The sequence below is a fragment of the Rattus norvegicus genome, chromosome 9 (genome assembly GCF_021556685.1).
Source record: "Rattus norvegicus strain SHRSP/BbbUtx chromosome 9, alternate assembly SHRSP_T2T, whole genome shotgun sequence".
Taxonomy (NCBI): Eukaryota; Metazoa; Chordata; class Mammalia; order Rodentia; family Muridae; genus Rattus; species Rattus norvegicus.
In genome coordinates this window covers 25,992,719-26,014,768 of record NC_141542.1, presented here as the reverse complement: position 1 = coordinate 26,014,768, position 22,050 = coordinate 25,992,719, and the positions used below count along the sequence as shown (strand labels likewise).

General features: G+C 47.3%; 1 protein-coding gene across 4 annotated transcripts in view; it reads right to left on the bottom strand.

Moving 5' to 3' along the window:
* Rftn1 (raftlin lipid raft linker 1) overlaps positions 1–22,050 on the bottom strand; it is a 196,641-nt gene that overhangs the window by 101,809 nt on the left and 72,782 nt on the right. For all 4 annotated transcript variants that reach the window (XR_015628840.1, XR_015628841.1, XM_087567211.1 and 1 more), the window contains 1 exon segment: positions 7,030–7,216. Coding sequence is in view for 2 of the 4 variants with exons in the window: in XM_087567211.1 (XP_087423337.1) it covers positions 7,030–7,216 (187 nt within the window). In the remaining 2 variants the exon portion in view is untranslated.

Below are 22,050 nucleotides of genomic sequence, written 5' to 3'. Positions count from 1 at the left end.
TTCACAGGATTAGTCCATTGTTGTCATGGCGGCATGCAAATAGCCATGGTGCCTGAAAAGGAACTGAGGGTTTCACATCTTGATCTGCAGGCAGCAGGAGACTGTGCTACTCTGGGTGTAGCTTGAGCATATGAGATCTCAAAGCCCACCCTCACAGGGACACACTTTTTCCAACAAGGTCACACGTAACAGTGCCACTCCCTATGGGCCAAGCATTCAAACACATGAGTCTGTGGGGGCCATTCCCATTCAAACCACAAGGCACATGATCAGCATTGTACAGTAACAGCACAGAAATCTCTGTGGACACAAGACAGCAGCCAGAAGCATGTGTTAAGGCAACCCTGGGAAAAGAGGTTTTCACACAAAAATCCAAACTTCTGGATTTTCGTGGACATGTTAAGTATACAAGAGATGTTAATGACAGCACAGAGTAAGGGACTGGGTCTCTACTTCCCATAGAGTCCTCTTTCAGAGGAGCTCGCCCCTGTAGGCATCTGCATTAGCAAGTCTTGTCTTCGACAGACAGACAAAGGGACTCCAGAATTTTAGACTCTGCCCCAAGAGGAGAAACAAGGAGTAAGGAATTGAGTATTTACTGAGATTCTCTCCTGGAAGTTGAACAACAAAAAGCTAAAAAAGAACAGCCTTTCTCGGCGTCACTTGACACTGGGTGGTGGGACTGGTTCATCAGGAATCTGTGCTGTTTGTAAGGACTTGGGAGGACAGCTTGCCAGTGGGGTCTGAGAGGAAAAAATGTCTCAGATTCCACCATACGGTTGATACAGAATAAAACCACTTCTTGTCCATCTCAGCAGTCAACTACATCTTGTCCAAAGGATCGTTGGGAGTACTCTGGCAGAGTGAGGGCATGGCAGCCTCAGCTGGGCCAGCGATGGAGCAGGGTCCAGTCAGCTCTGGTCCCCAGCCTCTTCTCCATGGTCAACACTCTGCTTTCTCAGGCTTCAGGCTGTCCTGAGATAGAATCCTTTCCTGGAAGCTCCTATCCCCTGTGGCCTTCCCTGTTCAAATCTATCCATCTCTTCAGATACAGAGCTAAGGGAGAGGTAGACCTCCATTTCAAAGTGGCTCCCCGACGGACAAACTCCTGCTAAAGACGCAAACCAAGACGCAAACCTGACAGTTTGCCAACACCACAGTTGTACATACAGTTTAGAGCCCACGCAAGGTACGTTTCTTAAGACCTAGTTGGAACCCCAGTAAAATTATACAACACGCATTTATCTTCAAGATTCAATTTCTAAGGATGTTTGTTACATAAAACCATGTTAATTATCTTAGTCATCAGGCAGATGGGCCACAGAACGGTCCTGAAAGGAAGAAGGGAGTTCCCACAGATGCCTTTCTACTGACAAGCACTGCACCATCCCAGAGAGGACTGCACTGTCAAACCAAACCAGCTTAGGTTTCCCAAAGGCTTCACCACAGGGGAACTGTGGTCCAGTGTAGTCTGGAAGGAAAGCACAGTGGCCACGTAGACGCACTTGGCAGTAACCGTGCTTTACGGAAACGTGAAAGGCTTACCCATGTTGACTAGATGCCATGTTTGTGTTGTCTGCCTCAGCTCTAGCTCTCCTCTGAGCTTCATAACCCGAGGCCAAAAGGCAGCTCCCTACCAAATAAATGCCCAGTTCCCGTTCCCCGCCAGAATCCTGAACCCAAGTAGCTTCAACCCATCAGCGAGGAAAACCCCATCGATACCATGAGCTAGCTCAAAATCATTTCTGCTTATGAACTAAATAACGGAGTGGCTGGGAACCAGAGCGGTACAGTGCATCTCCCCACCCACGTGAAACTTAAACAACCAGTGCCTCTTAGCCTTGAAGTTTTAAGACCTTTGGCAACTCGCTCTAAGGAAAACTGCACAGAAAACAATAATAAAGGGGGCTGGAGGGATGGCTCAGCGGTTAAGAGCGTTGACTGCTCTTCCAGAGGTCCTGAGTTCAAATCCCAGCAACCACATGGTGGCTCACAACCATCTGCATTGGGATCTGATGCCCTCTTCTGGTGTGTCTAAAACAGTGTACTCACATAGGCAGGCAGGCAGGCAGGCAGACAGGCAGACAGGCAGACAGGCAGACAGACAGACAGACAGATAAAAGGTAACTTCACTACACTTAGAATTCAGATAACTATATTGTGTGTTACAAAAGGAAACACTAACTGGTCTTCAGGAAGAATTAAGGAAGGGGGTGCATTCTTCTCTCTGATTCAAGATCGCATGTTCAGCTGTCCGTGCTGGAAATACTTGCCCAGGTACAGCCGTGACTGGACTCACTCCACTCAGCTCACGAACAATCCGCACAGGTACGCAGTGTGAGCTGCCATCTTGAATCGGAATGGCAGTGAACATGAGCTTCAAGAGAAAATTCTGAAAATGATTTTGTGGATTTCGAGTGAAATCTGTCAAATGGTGGGGTTCGAGGACACTGTCACTGAGCTGAGCGCTGCCTTTAGGGGGGCTTGGTAATGATTTTAGCTTATTAATTTGTTCTCCAGTTACCCGATCGGTACTACAGAGCATTTATTTCCACATGAGACTTGAATAAACTCTTCCTGCCTGGTGCTCAGTAGTCCCATGTTCTCCACGTGACATCCGGGGCCCAGCAGGAGGGCCCAGCAGGTAAAGGCTGTCGAGTTTGAATCCTAGGACCCACACAACTGAAGGAGAGATCCAAATCCCTCAAACGGTCTTCTCCCCTCCATACACAGACGTGCACTCAAAATAATGAAGATAAAAATCATTTTAAATCTACGGAAATAAGGCCCGGGTTAGAATAGTTTCTCTTTTAGCAGGAGGGTGACAAGAGAGAAGTGTCACGAGAATTTTATCAACCAGACTGCTGGTCCCTGGGAAGCACATGCTTTATCTAGCTAAGCTCTCTACTTTCCTACCAGGGAAACGATGGCTTAGGAAGACCTGGGACCCCTGTTTTATCCTGCTTGGCAGGTGATCTGTTTACAAACTCAGAGGTTTGTGGCAACCCTGCTGGGCCCACCTCCTCACATCTTTTTCCTAACAGTTTAGATAGTCATTAGCATCTTTTAGCAATAAACTACTTTTTAAACTGAGGTGTGCATTTTTTGAAAAAAAAGAAACCAAACATAACAAACCATAATGCCACTGTAAACTTACTAAGAATACTGCACAGTGGGTAGGTAGCTTTATTTGTGACGTCTGTTTGTCCCAATGGCCTAAATGTAAACAAGTCTACGGTGACCTTACAACCTTAGTAGGTATCTGTAGGTGGATGGGTGGATGGTGAATATAAATTGAATCAAGTTGTTTTTTCTCTTTATATCATTGCATACCCCAAAGTCCACTTGGTTGCCCAAAACTTTGTGTAGCCATTTTTCTGTGGTGGTGCTAACCAGTACACTTCATTTGCACAGCCAGTGAAGTACATAGATTATTTTGCTAAATCTCCTTCAATGTGCCTACTTGGGAAATATTAACTTGGTACTCGCTCCCTTTTCCAGAGCTAAATGATTTCACTTAACAGTATTTATGGCTGTCAGACACTGGCAGTCTTTGCTAAAAGTGTTGCTTCATCTGTCCTTATTAAAAATTAACCACTTAAGCTTTCTTCTGTTTTTACTTCTTCAACTATCCGCTGATAGGGCTTCGGGACCTTCTGCTTGCTTGCAGTTGTATGGAGGTGGCTGGTTCCTGATGCAGAAACAAGTTATTGCGCTGGCCAGGAGAGGAGAGCACCTCTAAGAGTATTTCTTGTAAGACCCTGCGTTAGCTGTCAGCCTCCCTGCTCCTGTCAGCCTACCCTGCTCAACGGCATTCAGGATGAAACTGGGAGATCCACTGGCCATGTTTCCTTCGGTGCGGTATCAGATTTTTGCAGCTTTCTTTAAAAAAGTCAGTTCCAAGGACTCGTCATAGTTCATGGAGGCAGCTGTTTGTCTGCCAGGAGATGGAGAGAACCAGAGCCAGCGATTCAGTACACTGCACATCCTGGGTCAGAGAGTGACTCCAGCCAAGGAGGCTGTCATCTCTTCCATGGAAAACCCTCCCACACACCAATGCCTTGACCTTAGAAACCTGATTTTCTTTTCCCTGTCTAACCTCCCGTGTAGCCCCTGGCTCTCCTGGCTGCCATGTAAGGGACTGAACCGTGGCATCCTCACCCAGCTCACCTGATCATATGACCGAACGTGCCTTGCAGACTGTGTTATAAACCTCTCACTGTGCCAATTATTCAACAGCAGGCTCAGAAAATCCCACTGACGCTCCCTGACACTACCCCACTTCCAGGGACCACATGCAACCTGGGACATGGGCCCTCCAGCCAGGAGCCTTGGGCCCTTCTTTACTTTTCTCTGTACCCAAAGCTGTCCCAGAAAGAAGAGCAGAAAACCCTAACAGTTGGGTGACAGATAAGAATGAGTCAGATCTTCTCCACCCTTGGTACTCAGTGTGATCTCAGCGTGGTATGAGCATCACTTGGGACCACATGGGAGGTGCAGCATCCAGGCCTGACTACAGACCTGCTGGCCTAGAATTTCTGTAACAGCATCACCATGAGATCTGCAGACAAATTAGTTTGAGGGTGCTACTCTGGGTGCAGGCAGAAGAAGAGGCATATCTCCATGTGTGTCAGTGTGTTTATAATATATATACTTCATCAAACTCTGGTGTTACCACCACCTCCCACAGCAGAACACACAGAGGATAGCCCTGAAATCTGATGCCAGGGAGCTTGTCTCCTCTAAACACCAAGACAAAAGACCAGCATAATAAACAGTTTCACTGGTACCTTGGGTTGTGCCTCATGTAACATATATATCACATAGTGAGCCTGTTTTGTTTTATTTCCTTTCAAAGTAATAATGATTTCCCCCGATGACTGTTGGATAAAAAGGTAGCAGAGTGGGAAATGAAAGGACCTCCTCTAAGATCCTCTGAGGCAAGAACACAGGCATGATTTACTAGTGTGATGGGGCAAAGGTTCCTCCATCTTGCCTCAGCTGACGCCATCTTTGATTAACCTGAAACTGAGCCCTCCTTTCTCTATGCCTGCTGAGAAAGTTCTAGAACCCCGGGGTTGAAATGCCCCAGCTAACTGCACGGTTTTGGCTTCTGGTAAGCTGCTTGCTTGCTTTACTGCCCCCTGCAACTGCCAACCAGGATGCAGTTTTCCTGCGGCTTTGCCTTGAAAAGCTCCCTGTAAAATGCACTCAAGGCTGCTCTGTGAGAAGAGTTTCTTTTCAGGCATTTGCTGGTAGCTTAATACAGACTCCCAATGTGAACTTTGGTCATGCTGCATGGTGACTGAGTCTTTACTCTGAAAAACCAGAACAAATCAGGATTCCTATTTCATGAGCCAATGATGCAGACGAAATTACAGTTATCACACGTGACACACAACGAATGCTCAGTTAACACAAGTTGTTGCCATTATGTGCGTTGTCTGTGTGAATTCATGCCACCATGGACCCCAGAATAATTTCCTCATGTGATTATATCAGATATTGATCCATGGCTGACAGAAACCATTAAGTGTAGAAAGCAGACACCACAAAGTGTCATCGCACAAACAACACAATGACCCAGGACTGTCACAACGAACATCACCTCAGGGCCCAGAACCTGGTAAGCCACTGTGAGATGAAAAGAAGCCCATCTTGGCATGTCACCTCACACCCCACAGGTGTCCTTTGTGAATATACTAGGTCAGTGTAGTGTCTACTGCAAAGACTTTTACAAAGATGAACATACTTACCCTTTTCTTTAAAACATAAGCCTTGCTGTCTACTTTTTTTTTTTTAAACTAGATAGCTAGCCAGAGGGTAAATCCATTTTCCATTCTCAGACTCAGTTTATTTACTTACATATTCATTAAGCTGGAGTCTCATGTAACATAGACTAGCCTGGGACTCACTGTGTAGTTGAGGCTAGACCTTCAACTCCTGATGTTTCTGCTTTCATCTTCTAAGTGACGGGATCCCAGGTCTAGGCCACCATGCTCAGCTTTAAAGTTTACTATAAGAGCAGCTAGGCGTATTGTACTTTCTGCTTTTATCATTATTTTTTAATATTGCTCTTTTTAAAAGACTAAGCTCACCTCTTTACCCACGAAGGCATAAGACGCCAATGTAACACTCAACTGGACAAGCCAGACTGAAAAACACACTCAAACCATCTATCTTAAAAGTATTAAAATCAAGACCAGCTCAATGAGACTACTGGGGGTGTGGTGGAGGGTGGGGGTGGGAGACAGGATGTGGGGGTGGAAGACAGGAAGTGGGGGTGGGAGAGAGGAGGTGGGGTGGAAGTTGGAGGATGGGGGTGGAGACAGGAGGTGGGTGGGAGAGAGGAGGTAGGAGTGGGAGAGAGGAGGTAGGGGTGGGAGAGAGGAGGTGGAGGTGGGAGAGAAGAGGTAGGGGTGGAAGATAGGAAGTGATGGGGGGAGAGAGGAGGTAGGGGTGGGAGATAGGAGGTGAAGGTGGGAGATAGGAGGTGGAGGTGGGAGAGAGGAGGTAGGGGTGGGGAGATAGGAAGTGAGGGGAGGAGACAGGAGGTTGGGGGTGGGAGACAGGAGGTGGGGGTGGGACACAGGAGGTAGGGGTGAGAAGGCCTGTCCTTCAGAGGTAATTGGCAGAACATCTGGCAGACTCCACAATTTGTGAAGTATTTCTAAAGCCTCTAATAAAATGTTGTTTCCAGCCATGGATTTTCAGATTAATGGCTTTATTATATTTTTACTTGCTGTGTGATTCTGGAAGCACACTTCTGCAGAGAAGACATCGTTCTAGCTGAGTTTTGCCCATAAATTAAAAGGGGGAGGGGCATGAGCTTGAATTCTACTTGCAGTCAGATGTGGCGTTTGTTTCCAGCCGCAGGACACCACAGAACAATCTTGTCTTTTTTGGCTTCCTTGTCAGAAGGCAGAGCCTTAGGGACAGCTTACAATACCATCCATCCTCCCTCCCCACTCTGCATTCGGATGCCTCTGTCTCCACATGACACGATGCTAATGAGTCTGGGTCCCTTACCTGCTGGTTTTCTTGACCAGGATGGCCCTGAAGATGTGCTCCAGGGGTATCTTCTCTTGCCTGCGCGTCGGCTGCACAAACGGGTGCAGGGCGGCCAGCGAGAAGCCCTGCTGGTACAGCTCCAGCAGCTGGTCAGGCAGATCCCGCAGAGAAGCTAACCTTGTGGCTGAGGATCTCGGCAGCTCCGCTGGGAACGGGGAGAAAAGGAGCTAATCAGAGACCCACCGCCACGGAACTCCACACCATAACCATAACCTCTCCCCTGGGCCTGGGGAGCACCTTCTGGGTCACTCCTTTCCAGGCAAGCCTTCCACAGATTTTATACGCAGCTCTTCTCCCACTGCATCAAAAGACATCAATAATGGAGAGACAAGGGAAAAGCTCTCTACCTACTGAGCTTCCTCTCCAGTCCACCTGTTAACATGAGCAGGCTAGACAAGGTCTGAAATCTGTGTGCAGCGGAAAGTCTAAATCGAAGCCCTCAGCCTTTTCCCTAGAGGGAATAAGTGTGATCTATTTTTAGATATGAATTGACGATTGCTAATTCATCCATGACAGGCCTGCTTATCTATCCACTTTTATATAAATATCAGAATAACCTTATACACCTGTCCTGTGCTGCTTTATAGTGCCCCATAAGAAAAGGATATTGTTAAGGCTGGGCATGGTGTTCACACTTGGTTTGGTCAGGACTCACTCTGTAGACCAGGCTAGCCTCCAACACTCAGTGATCCCCCTGCCTCAGGTTCCTGGGTGCACAGAGCAGTTCCTGCTTTGTTTTTTGTAGATCTGTGTTGCAAAGGTTATAAAACCTTTTGTTTCTACATGGCTGTAGTAAGAAATACATTCCTATATGACTTCACACGCACACATATATAACACATTCAGAAAACACATTTGTAAAGCGGGTTCCACGGCGCATGCCTGTCATCCCTGCACCATGGAAGCTGAGCAGAGGAGTTGCGAATCCAAGGTGAGTACGGGGTACATAATGAGACCACAGCGCAAGACGAACAAGCCAAAGGCATGGCTGGCTGTGATACAGACTGTGATGAGCTCAGATGTCACCAGACTTCATTCATAAAGAGGTAAAGATTTACTTCTCCATAGAAAGCCTCTCTTCCCGTGCCCTGGATAATCTCAGAGAAGAAAAGGAAAGAGGAAACGATCCCTGTGAGATGCGATATATACTTCCTATGCGACCTGTAATAGCGGAAGCTATTAATAAACCTTCCTTATTTAAATTGTGCACATGAGCTGTGGGAACTCAGCCCGGTGTTTATTGGATCACTGACCAATGTTCCACCTGATCCACAGGACCTATTATATATGAGAGAATTTAGTTTGTGATGATAGGAGTGTCTCTCATTAATCCATTACTTGCCTGTTGACGTCGCAAAAGTGGAGTTTGCATGTGTGACGACAGCAGAAAGGCACTGGACCGTGCGACAACTTTTCTGTTAATGCTTTATATCACATTTTTTACGTGTGAATCTTACATATATTTCATATTTACCTTGCAAAGTGTACACTATGAGTTCAACCCCCCCTGAAAGTTACCTGTTTTTTCTTATTGATTTGAGAAGTGACTTTTCTCGTGAATGAATATATTTGTGACCGCAATAAATTAACTTATTTGCGTTACACTATCTTTCATCACGTTAGTTTTGTAAGTATGTTTTGGGTTTGTTTCCTGAAATTTTTGTCTCCCTGTTTAACCTCTAAACCTTCTTTACTTTCTTTTTCAAAATCGTTTTTTTTAAACCAACTAATCAAATCCCCCTTTCATTCCCTTAAAAGTGTTAATATTTTTATTGAATCATATTCAAACTGAAGCTTGACCAGGAGCATTAAAACCGAGCCTTTCCCACCATGCTGGTGTCCGCAAACACCGTTTGGATTTACTTGAGTTGTCCTTTTGGTCCCTCTGGAGCATATTAAAATTCTGTCACGTGGCTATTATATATTTATCAAGTTTATTCCTAGTCACTTTATAATGTCGCTTCTATTACAGTAACAGATTCTCTGGCTTCAGGCCCATAATGTCCCTGCTGGGGAATCAGACAGACTCTCGTCACTGCTGATGGAGGGGATCCCTCTGAGGGCAGGTAAGGTGCCTCGATCCCCCAGTGCATGGACTCTGCCCAAGGTCGCCATCATTTGGAGCAGTCCTAGTGGACACACAGAAAGAGCACATGCGTCACAGGGATGCAGCGGTGCCAAGGCCGACGTCAAGTCATCCCAGAAGCAAGCGGCACAGAGCTACTGTCAATGGAGGGCCACCTCTCCCTGTAGGGGACTCTACACGGGTCCTGACGAGGCTACCCTGTAAGATACTGTCCTTGACTTTGCAGATTGCTCCTCAGGGACACCATGGACATCTCAAGTTCCTCCTCCCGCTGCACAGTGCCTCTAAGTCATGTCACTATAAACAGCATGCGCCCACCAGCGGCCCTGCTGCAATCCTGCTGTGGTGGCAGACTCCTCAGCTTCCTTTCTTGGTTCCTAATCTGCCATGACATACTTGGGCCTTGAGCAGCCCACAACAGTCAGTGCCTTCACCTCCTACTCAACTACTTAACAAGACGCCAACCTCAGACCGGAATAAACGGTTCAGGATATGAGCAGTCACTTGTAAGATGGGATGCATGTCTGGGTATTGATGTGGTACAGATAACAAATAACGATGTGTAAGAAACATATTTCCACCTTAGAAAATGCATATCACGACATGCAGAAATAAAGTGGGTACCATAGAGCTATTTAAAGTGCACAACTGAGGTTGGGAGTGGAACCCAGGTAAGCCCAGACGAACTGTCAGACCTGGCGATGGAATTATATAACAGTTCACATGCCGTGCTTTCTCCAGTCTATAAAGAATTCAACAATTCAATAAATAAAATGAGAAATATTGCAGGAAAGTAATGATTAAAAAGAGAATTTATGGACAAAGGCATTTCCAACAATGTCGTTCTGACAGCAAGAACCTGGAACATTGATTAAAGCTGAAAATCCTATCTTTGGAGCTTCTCCTCGAAGAAAAGTGTACAAAAAGGGCTTTGGCGAAAATAAACCTTCAGGCCCAACTGTTTCGAGCAGCAGGCTTTCTGTAAATGCATCAAAGATTTCAAACTCTTACTTGTATAATGAATGAATTCTTTACTAGGACTTTTGTGTTTACATGTATGTTTGTGCGTGGGTAGTGAGTACATGTCTGTGTGTGAGCATGTGTGTATGCACATATGTACTTACAGAAGCTAGAGGTCACCCTTAGGTGTTCCTCAGGAGCCATTTTCTATGCTGTTGTTTTGGTTCCTGTTTTTTGGTTTTGAGACAAGGTTTCTCATCGGCCTGGGGATTCATTGGCTTTGAATCCAAGGCCCAAGTGCTCTTCCAGTCCCAGGCTTCACGGTAGCTGAGACGACTTGTGCAAGCCATCACTCTCAGCTCAATGACAGCATTCCATGTTTCTCATGAGCTGTTAGCTCTAGCCATGAGAACATAGTAAGGTTCTACATAGGCACCAGTCCGTCTGCCATCAAATGGTGGCTATAAGACTCAGTTGGGATGACAATGGTGTGTGTGTGTGTGTGTGTGTGTGTGTGTGTGTGTGTGTGTGTGTGTGTGTGTAATGTAATCAACACAGCCAAACAATCAGTCAGGATGGGTGGGGAGCTGGCAGATGGATACCATGTTGACCCTAAGGGGTCAGGGTCATTAGACTGTGCTCCCTCCCCACCCAGACCTTTATCCTTTATATTCCCGAAAATCAGTGCGCTATAAATATTAAGCAATCAACTGCCTAATACTTAAAAACTTCCTGAATAAAACACAGCACCCTTTATTTTTTTAATCTAATATTTGTTTGTCAAAAGTCAACCACTTTGTGACATCAATTTTTGGTAAGTGTAACATCAGAATAAGTTTAGCTTTGCCGCTAAAACAACAACAATAAAAACAAACAAAATAAACTCTCAACGGAAATACTGCAATAAAAAGGCTTATACTATAAGTATCATTAAAGATCTTTAGTTCGTGTTTCTATTTGAACCTTAACCCACAAATACAGAAGCAAAAGCTTAGTTCTTGTGTCTGAAGAGATGGCTTATTAAGCTGGCTTCTGAGGAGCCTACATTGCTCTAAGAGAGGAGCGGAGTTCAGTTCCCACACTGAAGTCTCACAACCTCCTGTAACTCAAGCTCGGGGATGTGCCACCACCCTCTATGGCTTTCATGGTTACCTGCACTTAAGGGCATATTCCCACACACCAACACTACAAGTGTAACCATCAAAATGAATAAAATAAAAAAAAAAAAAACCAACCAGCCTGGTTCTTGTAGAGTTGTCAGCCCCTCAATGCTATGTCAATCTCTTAATATTACTACTAGAAAACTAAACTATGAAACGTAATACAAAACTATTGAATAGTATTAAAAATAAGGAAAGGTTGGTCTATCAACATATCGAATGATGGGATGTTCAGATGGAAACACTGATTATAGTTGTTGGCCTGTTCTACCCACCCAGTCAGAGAAATCGCCCTAGCATTCTGCTTTGTAATAACTGTCTGATTTCACTGCTGCTTATGTAACCTTGGGTAGATGACAGAAATCCCTCCCCATCTCTAGGGTCCTTTACTATGAAAGTGAGATCTTGGATACACATTTGGGTAAGGAATTTCCAACTCTAATGAAGCGATTTTATTATTTCAACTTGAAGACTTAGGAATCTATTTTCTAACTAAAAAGTAGCAAAGTATAGTAGGGTATATGTTCAAAATGAATGGAAAGACCTTGATAAAGACAGAGCTGACACAGGAATAAGGAATGGCGCTACGCTGTGGGACGGCAAAGAGGCAGGACAGGGAGCCCACTGCTCTTCCTCTGGTCACGTCTCGCCCATGACCTGGTTCTGTGGAGACTTCTGAAGCTCCCACTGTCACTTAGGAGCACAGGAGACTCCCAGGGAGTCCCCAGCGATATGGAAGAGATAAGAGCAGAACGGGAGAAAAGCGGTATCTGAGCAGGACATGGAGGACAGACCCCACACACGTGAGGTTACCATTTTGAATCCTCTGATCTGGACTCCCGCTCTGAAACAGGACCACATAAGCCATTGTGAGGTGCAACTTTTGTGCACTGTCATTCACATGCTGAGGACAAGCAACTGATAAGGCTCTCAACCATGGCTTCTCTCCAGCAAGAGGAAATGGTGTCGGCCCAGGGAGGGCAGCACCCGGAGGAGGGGCCAACCTCCCTTCCTCTTCCCAGCTTGTCTCTCTCTGTAATCACACCGACAGTGATCAGACCCTAGGCCTGATCTAGGCTGCACATGGACTCCTGCTACCCTGGCGTGTCCCCCCTGTTCTAGGCACCCTACAGCATGGCGCGGGCTGACTCCTGCTGGTTTCTTCCACATGTACAGGAGCAGAGCCTCAGCTTTGAGACTTTAACATGCACTACAAAAGTCTTGCACATGTAGCCCCAGCCTTACTGTGTAGCCCAGGCTAACGGTGAGTTCATGGTGGTCCTTCTGTCTCAGTTGCCCAAGTGCTGGGTTGCTCAGGGGGCCACCAGCACATAGATGGGCTCGTATAGAACTCAAGGCTGGGTGCCTTGGGGTCCAGATAGAGAAGTAAACAAAAGACACAGGCCAGGCCCACTTGAACCCAGGGTCTGTAACCTTGTCCTTCTGGCCTGGGTACTCCCAATGTGGACCCAATGGTCCACAACTTTTAAAGTAAATTTGTTGGTTATCACACAAAGCACGGTGTTTACTGTGACATGTTCATATATGTGTATCGCTAGGACTGGGTCTTACTCACCCCACACTGCCCTCCCCCATCCCCTCTCTCCCTGGTCCTCCCCATCCCCTCTCTTCCTGGTCCTCCCCATCCCCTCTCTCCCTGGTCCTCCCCTTCCCCTCTCTCCCTAGTCCTCCCCATCCCCTCTCTTCCTGGTCCTCCCCAATCCCCTCTCTCCCTGGTCCTCCCCTTCCCCTCTCTCCCTGGGTCCTCTGCTCCATCCCCTCTCTCCCTCATCCTCCCCCATCCCCTCTCCCTGGCCCTCCTCCATCCCCTCTCTCCCTGGTCCTCCCCAATCCCCTCTCTCTCCCTGGCTCTCCTCCATCCCTGCTCTCCCTGGTCCTCCCACTTCCCCTCTCTCCCTCGTCCTCCTCCATTCCCCATATACTTTCTCTGTCTACCCCTCTTGTTCACCCTTCCTCCCTTCCTTTGGTTTCTCCCTTCTCCCTTCATGGTCCCTTTCTATTTTCAGTCTGTCTGTCTGTCTCTCTCTCTGCCCCCCCTCCAGATTCCACTTATATGAGAAAAAAATATAATGTTTATCTTTCTGAGTCTTGGTGGGGTTTTCTTATTAACCTAACAATCTCCAATTTCCAGCTGCATCCACTTCCCAGAATTTCCAGTTCATTCGAGAAGTCAGAAGTCATAATACTGACCTTTGAATTTTCAACCCCTATAACTCAAAGTCAAAGTGTTGGGCTTCAGAGTCTGGCTAGGGCATTTGACAGTGTAGGCTAGGGATGCCCTTCCTCTACTCTTGCCTCTGTCCCACACTGCTGACACTCAGCAAATTCAGTGAGGACAGCGAAAGGCAAGGATGCTGAGGGAAGCCCATCTGGTTTCTCCCACGGAGCATCACGGACACCCATGGCTTTGAGGCCATGTCTGTGGAAACTGATGATACCTGTCTCTTGAGTCCCTCCTCTTCTGCACCCGTAGGAAGAGAGCTTAGGACCACAGTTATATCCAAATCCCGTTGAAATCCAGTGTTTCCCTGAGCAACTGCCAAGATTAGTCTTTTCTAACATCACGTCTCTGCTGAAAAGTATTTCAGGCTATTCAATGGCCGGAAGGTCTCTTAAAATAAGCAATGCTTTCCTTATAAATAAATTTACCATCATTCCAAGAGTTAAGAGAAAGAAAAGGAATGAAAACATGTGGAATCCTAACCCACAAAACCACATATTTCTCAACACTCCTGGGACACAGACGATTCTGCTTTTGTTATGACTGTGTTTTTGTTTAGCCAAACGTTCTGCGGCCCATTTCCCCCCTGGAAACGAAGCTCTTCAGTTCTTCAGAGGAACTTAAGCAGTGCTCTGGCTGCTCAGAACAATTCACTAAGCTCTCCGACACAGAAAGGAAATCTCGGCACACAGCCCTGCCCCCTCCCCCCCACTCCATCGTGCAGCAGTAACGACACCTATTATTCTGTCCAGCGATCATTTGTGACTTTAACCTAATTATTCCAAGTCTGACTTTGCTTTTCTAATTACACTCGCTAATGGATCTGTCAATACCAAAGAGCCTGGTGTGAGGGAGAAGCCACCTCCCCTGGTAATTTCTCTCACAGGTAAAGTTGATAATCACACTGTTCGCCCAAAGCTTTTTTTAATGTATAAGTTCCTTGAAGACTGCTATTTCTATAACATCAATCTGCCTGAGCTTTGCAGTAGATCCAATTTGGTAAAATACTAAAATCAGTCATTTCTCAACGTGAAGCTTTTCAATGAACACAGAAGGAATAAGAATTCGATTTTTAAACATTGTTTGCAGCCCTTGGCTGCAATGGGTGTCATTTTGAGATTTTTGGAACAAGTTAAAACTTTCATTAGAAGGTTCTTTACATTCAGATTTCCATCATCTTTCCATTAAAAACCCAAGCTTCTAAAAGTAAAACAGGGGAGGAGGAAGGGGATAGAGAATTGGGGAGGGAGAGAGGAGAGTTGGTAAGGCATAGCACAATAGCCAAGTTTGAACTACTCAGATGTCCTTCCATTCTCTAATCCTCACAACACCAGGCCTGTCAACTGGACAGGCTGGAGAGAGCGAAGCTCTGTATGCTACGGACTAACTGTTACGCAGACAGTTTAGGACATCGGATCTATAGCTCCGACTAAAATATCTAGTAAGAACTAAGAAATTCATGGCTCAGAGAGGTAACATGCTCTATAAAAACCAGAACTCTACTGATGCGGCACCAGAGAGGTGATGTGGCAGGCTCCGCAGACAGTAACTAAGTCAAGGCTGAGATGCTGGGCCTGTAGAGGACATCAATTGCTTTTTAAATTAATTTCAAGGCTTCATCTCAAAGTGACAAAGGTAATGTTAATGAAACAACATGCAGGTGCACACGCGCACACACACACACACACAGACATATACACATACAGACATATACAAACATACAGACACACACAGAGACACAAAGACCCCCCACACACACACCACATAGACACACACACACAGACACACAAACATACAGACACAGACCCCACACACACAGAGAGACAAACATATAGACACAGAGACACACAGACCCCCCCAAACACACACATACGCATACGCACACACACACACACACACACACACACACACCAACCATACACACATACAATGTTATTATGGTTTTTGATGGGAAGGGACTCAACATTTACATCAGCTAATTATTACGAGATCCTCATAGCAACTCTTCCTTCTCATCTCTCATTCTGTACCAGTAGAGTTCAAAACTGTAGCTATTAACCCCACATAGTTAAAGTATAAAGATATAAAGATATACCTCTACTCCAGAGTGCTTGCCTAACACATGCAGGGCTCTGGGCTCAATCACCAGTAGAAAGAAGGGGGTGGGGGGGGGGGTAAGACAGGGAATGGGGAATGGGAGGGAAAGAGAGGGAGAAGAGAAGAGAGAAATTTTCTTGGACCTGTGAGATGTCTCCATGGAGAAAGGTACCTACTGCTAAGCCTGATGACCCGAGTTCAATACCTGGGACTCAAATGGTTGAAGGAGAGAACAAATTCCCAAAGTGTCCTCTGACCTCCACACATGTGCCAAAACAGGCCCATACACAAACCCAAACAATTAAACCCACTGGTTAGAGTGTAGTGAAAAGGAATGAGAAGTTTTAAAAGGAATATGATTCCAGAGACTTACTATGAAATTAGAAGACAAAACTTTCGAGTTAAAAAAGTTTACATTGCTATCTAAAATGACAATAATTTAGGTGTACTACGATTAGTTAAAACATTAATTTATTCAGTTATTTTTGTGTTTTAAAATGAAACCTTGAGCTTGTGCACGAGCTTGCGTGCTTCCCACTGGGGTACTTGTTCAGACTCTCCAGTCAAGTATTTACAGCATTTATCACAGCATTGAATTATACAAATTGTTTACTGACTTCCTACCCAGTAAATTCTACCACACCAGGAGCCGTGCCAGGCTGGTTCATCCACAAGCAGGCCGTCCCACAGTACTGAACGGGCTCATTACGTGCTGTCACTGCATTACGATAAGGACTTGTCACACACATGCAGTCACTATAGACATGAACTCCAAGGTCCACACACATCCTGCACCCCCAGGTAGACCAACCACAAGGGTAAGATGGGAAAAGTCCATAACTGGCCTCGGAACACTATCGGCAAGTCAACTTGGGGGATGCTTGGAAGCTTTATGATGTGCCAAAACTTACTATCAGAAACTACTACTCTAAGCATTTGGAAGTAGCACTCAGAAACATTCACGTTGCTGTGTGGCCATCGCCACCATCCACCTCAGGAAATCTCTTCATCCCCGCTGCCCTTGCTCCTCAGCTCCCACAAGGGGACATCACGTCCCCCTCTTGGACATGTGACAGCAGCAGAACAAATGCTGGGTCAGAGTGGAGAAGCTGTTGGGAGTCAGCACCATTCACAGAGGACCATGGGAAAATCAAAGGCTGGTATCACCACAAAGGCAGAAGAAAAATACAAAAAAAAATGCATAGAAATACCAGGGCAGAGGCCAAGGCTGCACAGAGCATCTGGGAACCTTCACATCCCGCAGCAGAATATAAAAACAGGAACTGTCCCAAGAAGTGAAGTGCCCTGGGAACCAGTACCCCAAGAGGTGTTCTTGGTACCCTGAGAAACGCAGTACCAAGAGCTCAGCATGGTAAGAGAGTTGCCCTCTGTGTCTCAATACAGTCTTACCATAAATTCACACAATGTACATCATGGAACTGAAAAGTCATTGTGTACATAACTAGTTTAAAGAGGTTAAAACAGAATAGAATGTACTCCCTGTGGGATTACGACAAAGTCTAGCCACAAACGAAGGCTGTTTGTGTGTTGTGATGTTAAGTTTTTGTCAATCTGTCACAATCTTGCTTATCTGGGAAAAGGGAATCTCGACTGAGGAACAGCTGGCCTGTGTGTGTCTATGGGTTGTTTTCTTGATTGCCGATTGATGCGGGAGGAGGGCCCAGCCCACTGTGGGTGGTACCATCCCTAGGCAGGTGACCTGGACTGTAGATGAGCAAGAGGAAGGAGCCAGGGAGCTCTTTGTTCCAAAATATTAAGACAATAAATTTGGTGAAAATCATTTCTTTTTTAAATTAAATTTTGTTCTTTAAGAAAAATGATTTCTGGGGTTAGGGATTTACTCAGTGGTAGAGCGACTGGTAGGCAAGGCCCTGGGTTCAGTCCTCAGCTCCAAAAAAAAAAAAAAAAAAAAGATTTCTTTAAAATGTTGTATTTGTGTGTGTATCATGTCTGCAGGATAAACACACATGTATAAGTGGCCATGGAAGAGCTATCTGGGGCCTGTGTTGTAGACATTTGTGGGGTGTCCAATGCAGGGGCTGGGAATTGAACTTGGGTCCCTAACAAAAGCAGCAGAGCAAAGTCTCCTAATAGCTGAGACATTGATCCAGACACTGACAAACATTTATATTATACCCCAAATGCGACCAACCCATACCTGCCCCAGAAAAAGATGCACTGTCACTAGGCTGGAGAAAGGAGCCTGCTGGGTGGCTGGAGGGGCCTGTCCCCCACCTTGTGGGGTGTTCCACACTGGAGACCACCAGCAACTGTGTAAGCATCTTTCTGCATACAAGGGATCCGGAGGCTTTCCACAACATGGCCTCTCTCTCCTTCTCCCCGCTTTCACTCTTCCTTCCTCCTCCTCTACACCCCAGTGCTCACTAGCCACATGTGGCTCATGTGAATGGTGAGATAATAAAACCACAAAATAAAAACAATAGTTCAGAGTTTAGTAACAAAAAACAAAACAAACTAAAACCCCCAAAACCCTGAATTGTAAGATTTCTAATTTAATAGGATGGCAAAGTAAAATGACAAGTTTTAATATACTGGGATAAATAAAATGTCATCAATTTGCACATTTTTTCTTTTTCTTTTTTTTAAAACTTGGAGTCTAATGTAGCCCAGGCTAGCTCTAACTTTGCCCTGTAGTGAAGGCTAGCCTTGAATATCTTATCCTCCTGCCTCTGAGTTTACAGTGCTGGAATTACACACCTATGCTGTCATACACGGCATATTCTCCCTTTTTAATGTAGCTACTGGAAAATGTGGACTGGCATTCACAGTTCACAGTCACACAGCAGGACAGTCACACAGCAGGACAGTCACACAGCAGGACAGTCACACAGCAGGACAGTCACACAGCAGGACAGTCACACAGCAGGACAGTCACACAGCAGGACAGTCACACAGCAGGACAGTCACACAGCAGGACAGTCACACAGCAGGTCAGTCACAGAGCAGGACAGTCACACAGCAGGTCAGTCACACAGCAGGACAGTCACAGAGCAGGACAGTCACACAGAAGGTCAGTCACAGAGCAGGACAGTCACAGAGCAGGTCAGTCACAGAGCAGGACAGTCACAGAGCAGGACAGTCACAGAGCAGGACAGTCACACAGGAGGACAGTCACAGAGCAGGACAGTCACAGGACAGGTCAGTCACAGAGCAGGTCAGTCACACAGCAGGTCAGATACAGAGCAGGTCAGTCACAGAGCAGGACAGTCACAGAGCAGGACAGTCACAGAGCAGGACAGTCACAGAGCAGGTCAGTCACACGACAGAACAGTCACAGAGCAGGTCAGTCACACGACAGGACAGTCACACAGCAGGTCAGTCACAGAGCAGGTCAGTCACAGAGCAGGACAGTCACAGGACAGGTCAGTCACAGAGCAGGACAGTCACAGAGCAGGACAGTCACAGAGCAGGTCAGTCACAGAGCAGGACAGTCACAGGACAGGTCAGTCACAGAGCAGGTCAGTCACAGAGCAGGTCAGTCACAGAGCAGGACAGTCACAGAACAGGTCAGTCACAGAGCAGGACAGTCACAGGACAGGTCAGTCACAGAGCAGGACAGTCACAGGACAGGTCAGTCACAGAGCAGGTCAGTCACAGAGCAGGACAGTCACAGGACAGGTCAGTCACACAGCAGGACAGTCACAGAGCAGGTCAGTCACAGGACAGGTCAGTCACAGAGCAGGTCAGTCACACAGCAGGTCAGTCACACAGCAGGTCAGTCACAGGACAGGTCAGTCACACAGCAGGTCAGTCACAGAGCAGGTCAGTCACAGAGCAGGACAGTCACAGGACAGGTCAGTCACAGAGCAGGACAGTCACAGAGCAGGACAGTCACAGAACAGGTCAGTCACAGAGCAGGACAGTCACAGGACAGGTCAGTCACAGAGCAGGACAGTCACAGAGCAGGTCAGTCACAGAGCAGGACAGTCACAGGACAGGTCAGTCACAGGACAGGTCAGTCACAGAGCAGGTCAGTCACAGAGCAGGTCAGTCACAGGACAGGTCAGTCACAGAGCAGGTCAGTCACAGAGCAGGTCAGTCACACAGCAGGTCAGTCACACAGCAGGACAGTCACACAGCAGGTCAGTCACAGAGCAGGTCAGTCACAGAGCAGGACAGTCACAGGACAGGTCAGTCACAGAGCAGGACAGTCACAGGACAGGTCAGTCACAGAGCAGGTCAGTCACAGGACAGGACAGTCACAGAGCAGGACAGTCACAGAGCAGGTCAGTCACACAGCAGGTCAGTCACAGAGCAGGTCAGTCACAGGACAGGTCAGTCACAGAGCAGGACAGTCACAGAGCAGGTCAGTCACAGAGCAGGTCAGTCACACAGCAGGACAGTCACACAGCAGGTCAGTCACAGAGCAGGACAGTCACAGAGCAGGTCAGTCACACAGCAGGTCAGTCACAGAGCAGGTCAGTCACAGAGCAGGACAGTCACAGAGCAGGACAGTCACAGAGCAGGTCAGTCACACAGCAGGACAGTCACAGGACAGGTCAGTCACAGAGCAGGTCAGTCACAGAGCAGGACAGTCACAGAGCAGGTCAGTCACACAGGAGGACAGTCACAGAGCAGGACAGTCACACAGGAGGACAGTCACAGGACAGGTCAGTCACAGAGCAGGTCAGTCACAGAGCAGGTCAGTCACAGAGCAGGACAGTCACAGAGCAGGACAGTCACACAGGAGGACAGTCACAGGACAGGTCAGTCACACAGCGGGTCAGTCACAGAGCAGGTCAGTCACAGGACAGGTCAGTCACAGAGCAGGTCAGTCACAGAGCAGATCAGTCACAGAGCAGGTCAGTCACAGAGCAGGACAGTCACACAGCAGGACAGTCACAGAGCAGGACAGTCACAGAGCAGGACAGTCACAGAGCAGGACAGTCACAGAGCAGGTCAGTCACACAGCAGGTCAGTCACAGAGCAGGACAGTCACACAGCAGGTCAGTCACAGACCAGGTCAGTCACACAGCAGGTCAGTCACACAGCAGGTCAGTCACAGAGCAGGACAGTCACACAGCAGGACAGTCACAGGACAGGTCAGTCACATAGCAGGTCAGTCACACAGCAGGTCAGTCACAGAGCAGGACAGTCACAGAGCAGGACAGTCACAGAGCAGGACAGTCACACAGCAGGTCAGTCACAGAGCAGGTCAGTCACAGAGCAGGTCAGTCACAGAGCAGGACAGTCACAGAGCAGGTCAGTCACACAGGTGGACAGTCACAGAGCAGGACAGTCACAGAGCAGGACAGTCACACAGCAGGTCAGTCACAGAGCAGGTCAGTCACAGAGCAGGTCAGTCACAGAGCAGGACAGTCACAGAGCAGGTCAGTCACACAGGTGGACAGTCACAGAGCAGGACAGTCACACAGGAGGACAGTCACAGGACAGGTCAGTCACAGAGCAGGTCAGTCACAGAGCAGGTCAGTCACAGAGCAGGTCAGTCACAGGACAGGTCAGTCACAGGACAGGTCAGTCACAGGACAGGTCAGTCACAGAGCAGGTCAGTCACAGAGCAGGACAGTCACAGAGCAGGTCAGTCACACAGGAGGACAGTCACACAGCAGGACAGTCACACAGCAGGACAGTCACAGGACAGGTCAGTCACACAGCAGGTCAGTCACACAGCAGGTCAGTCACAGAGCAGGACAGTCACACAGCAGGTCAGTCACAGACCAGGTCAGTCACACAGCAGGTCAGTCACACAGCAGGTCAGTCACAGAGCAGGACAGTCACACAGCAGGACAGTCACAGGACAGGTCAGTCACATAGCAGGTCAGTCACACAGCAGGTCAGTCACAGAGCAGGACAGTCACAGAGCAGGACAGTCACAGAGCAGGACAGTCACACAGCAGGTCAGTCACAGAGCAGGACAGTCACAGAGCAGGTCAGTCACAGAGCAGGACAGTCACAGAGCAGGTCAGTCACAGAGCAGGACAGTCACAGAGCAGGACAGTCACAGAGCAGTGTGTCTGGAAGCTCCATTTTAACTGGGTGTATTTTATCATGATCCAAGGAAACATTATTCCCTTTTTTGACTTTTATTGTTTATGGTGCCAATTTAATTCCTTAAGTGTCCTTTAGCTTCAGCCTCAAGGAAGGTCACACTCCTTTTCCCAAAATAGACCAGTAACTCCATGGACCGGGGAAGAGCTGCCAAAACCTTCACCGGATGAGTCAGAATCAGAAACTCCCAAGTGTCTTCAGTCTTGGCTTTTCACTAGCTGTCCCATTCCAAAGTGGGGAAGCAAACAAAACTTCACCAAGGACTCATTGTTTTGTACCGGGAGCCTGCTCTTCAAGATGCTAGCAGAGCGCCCCTTCCATTCTACATTATCCTGGGACTCAGCCTCTGGGTGTAGACCCAGGGTCCCCTCGTTCTCCTTTGC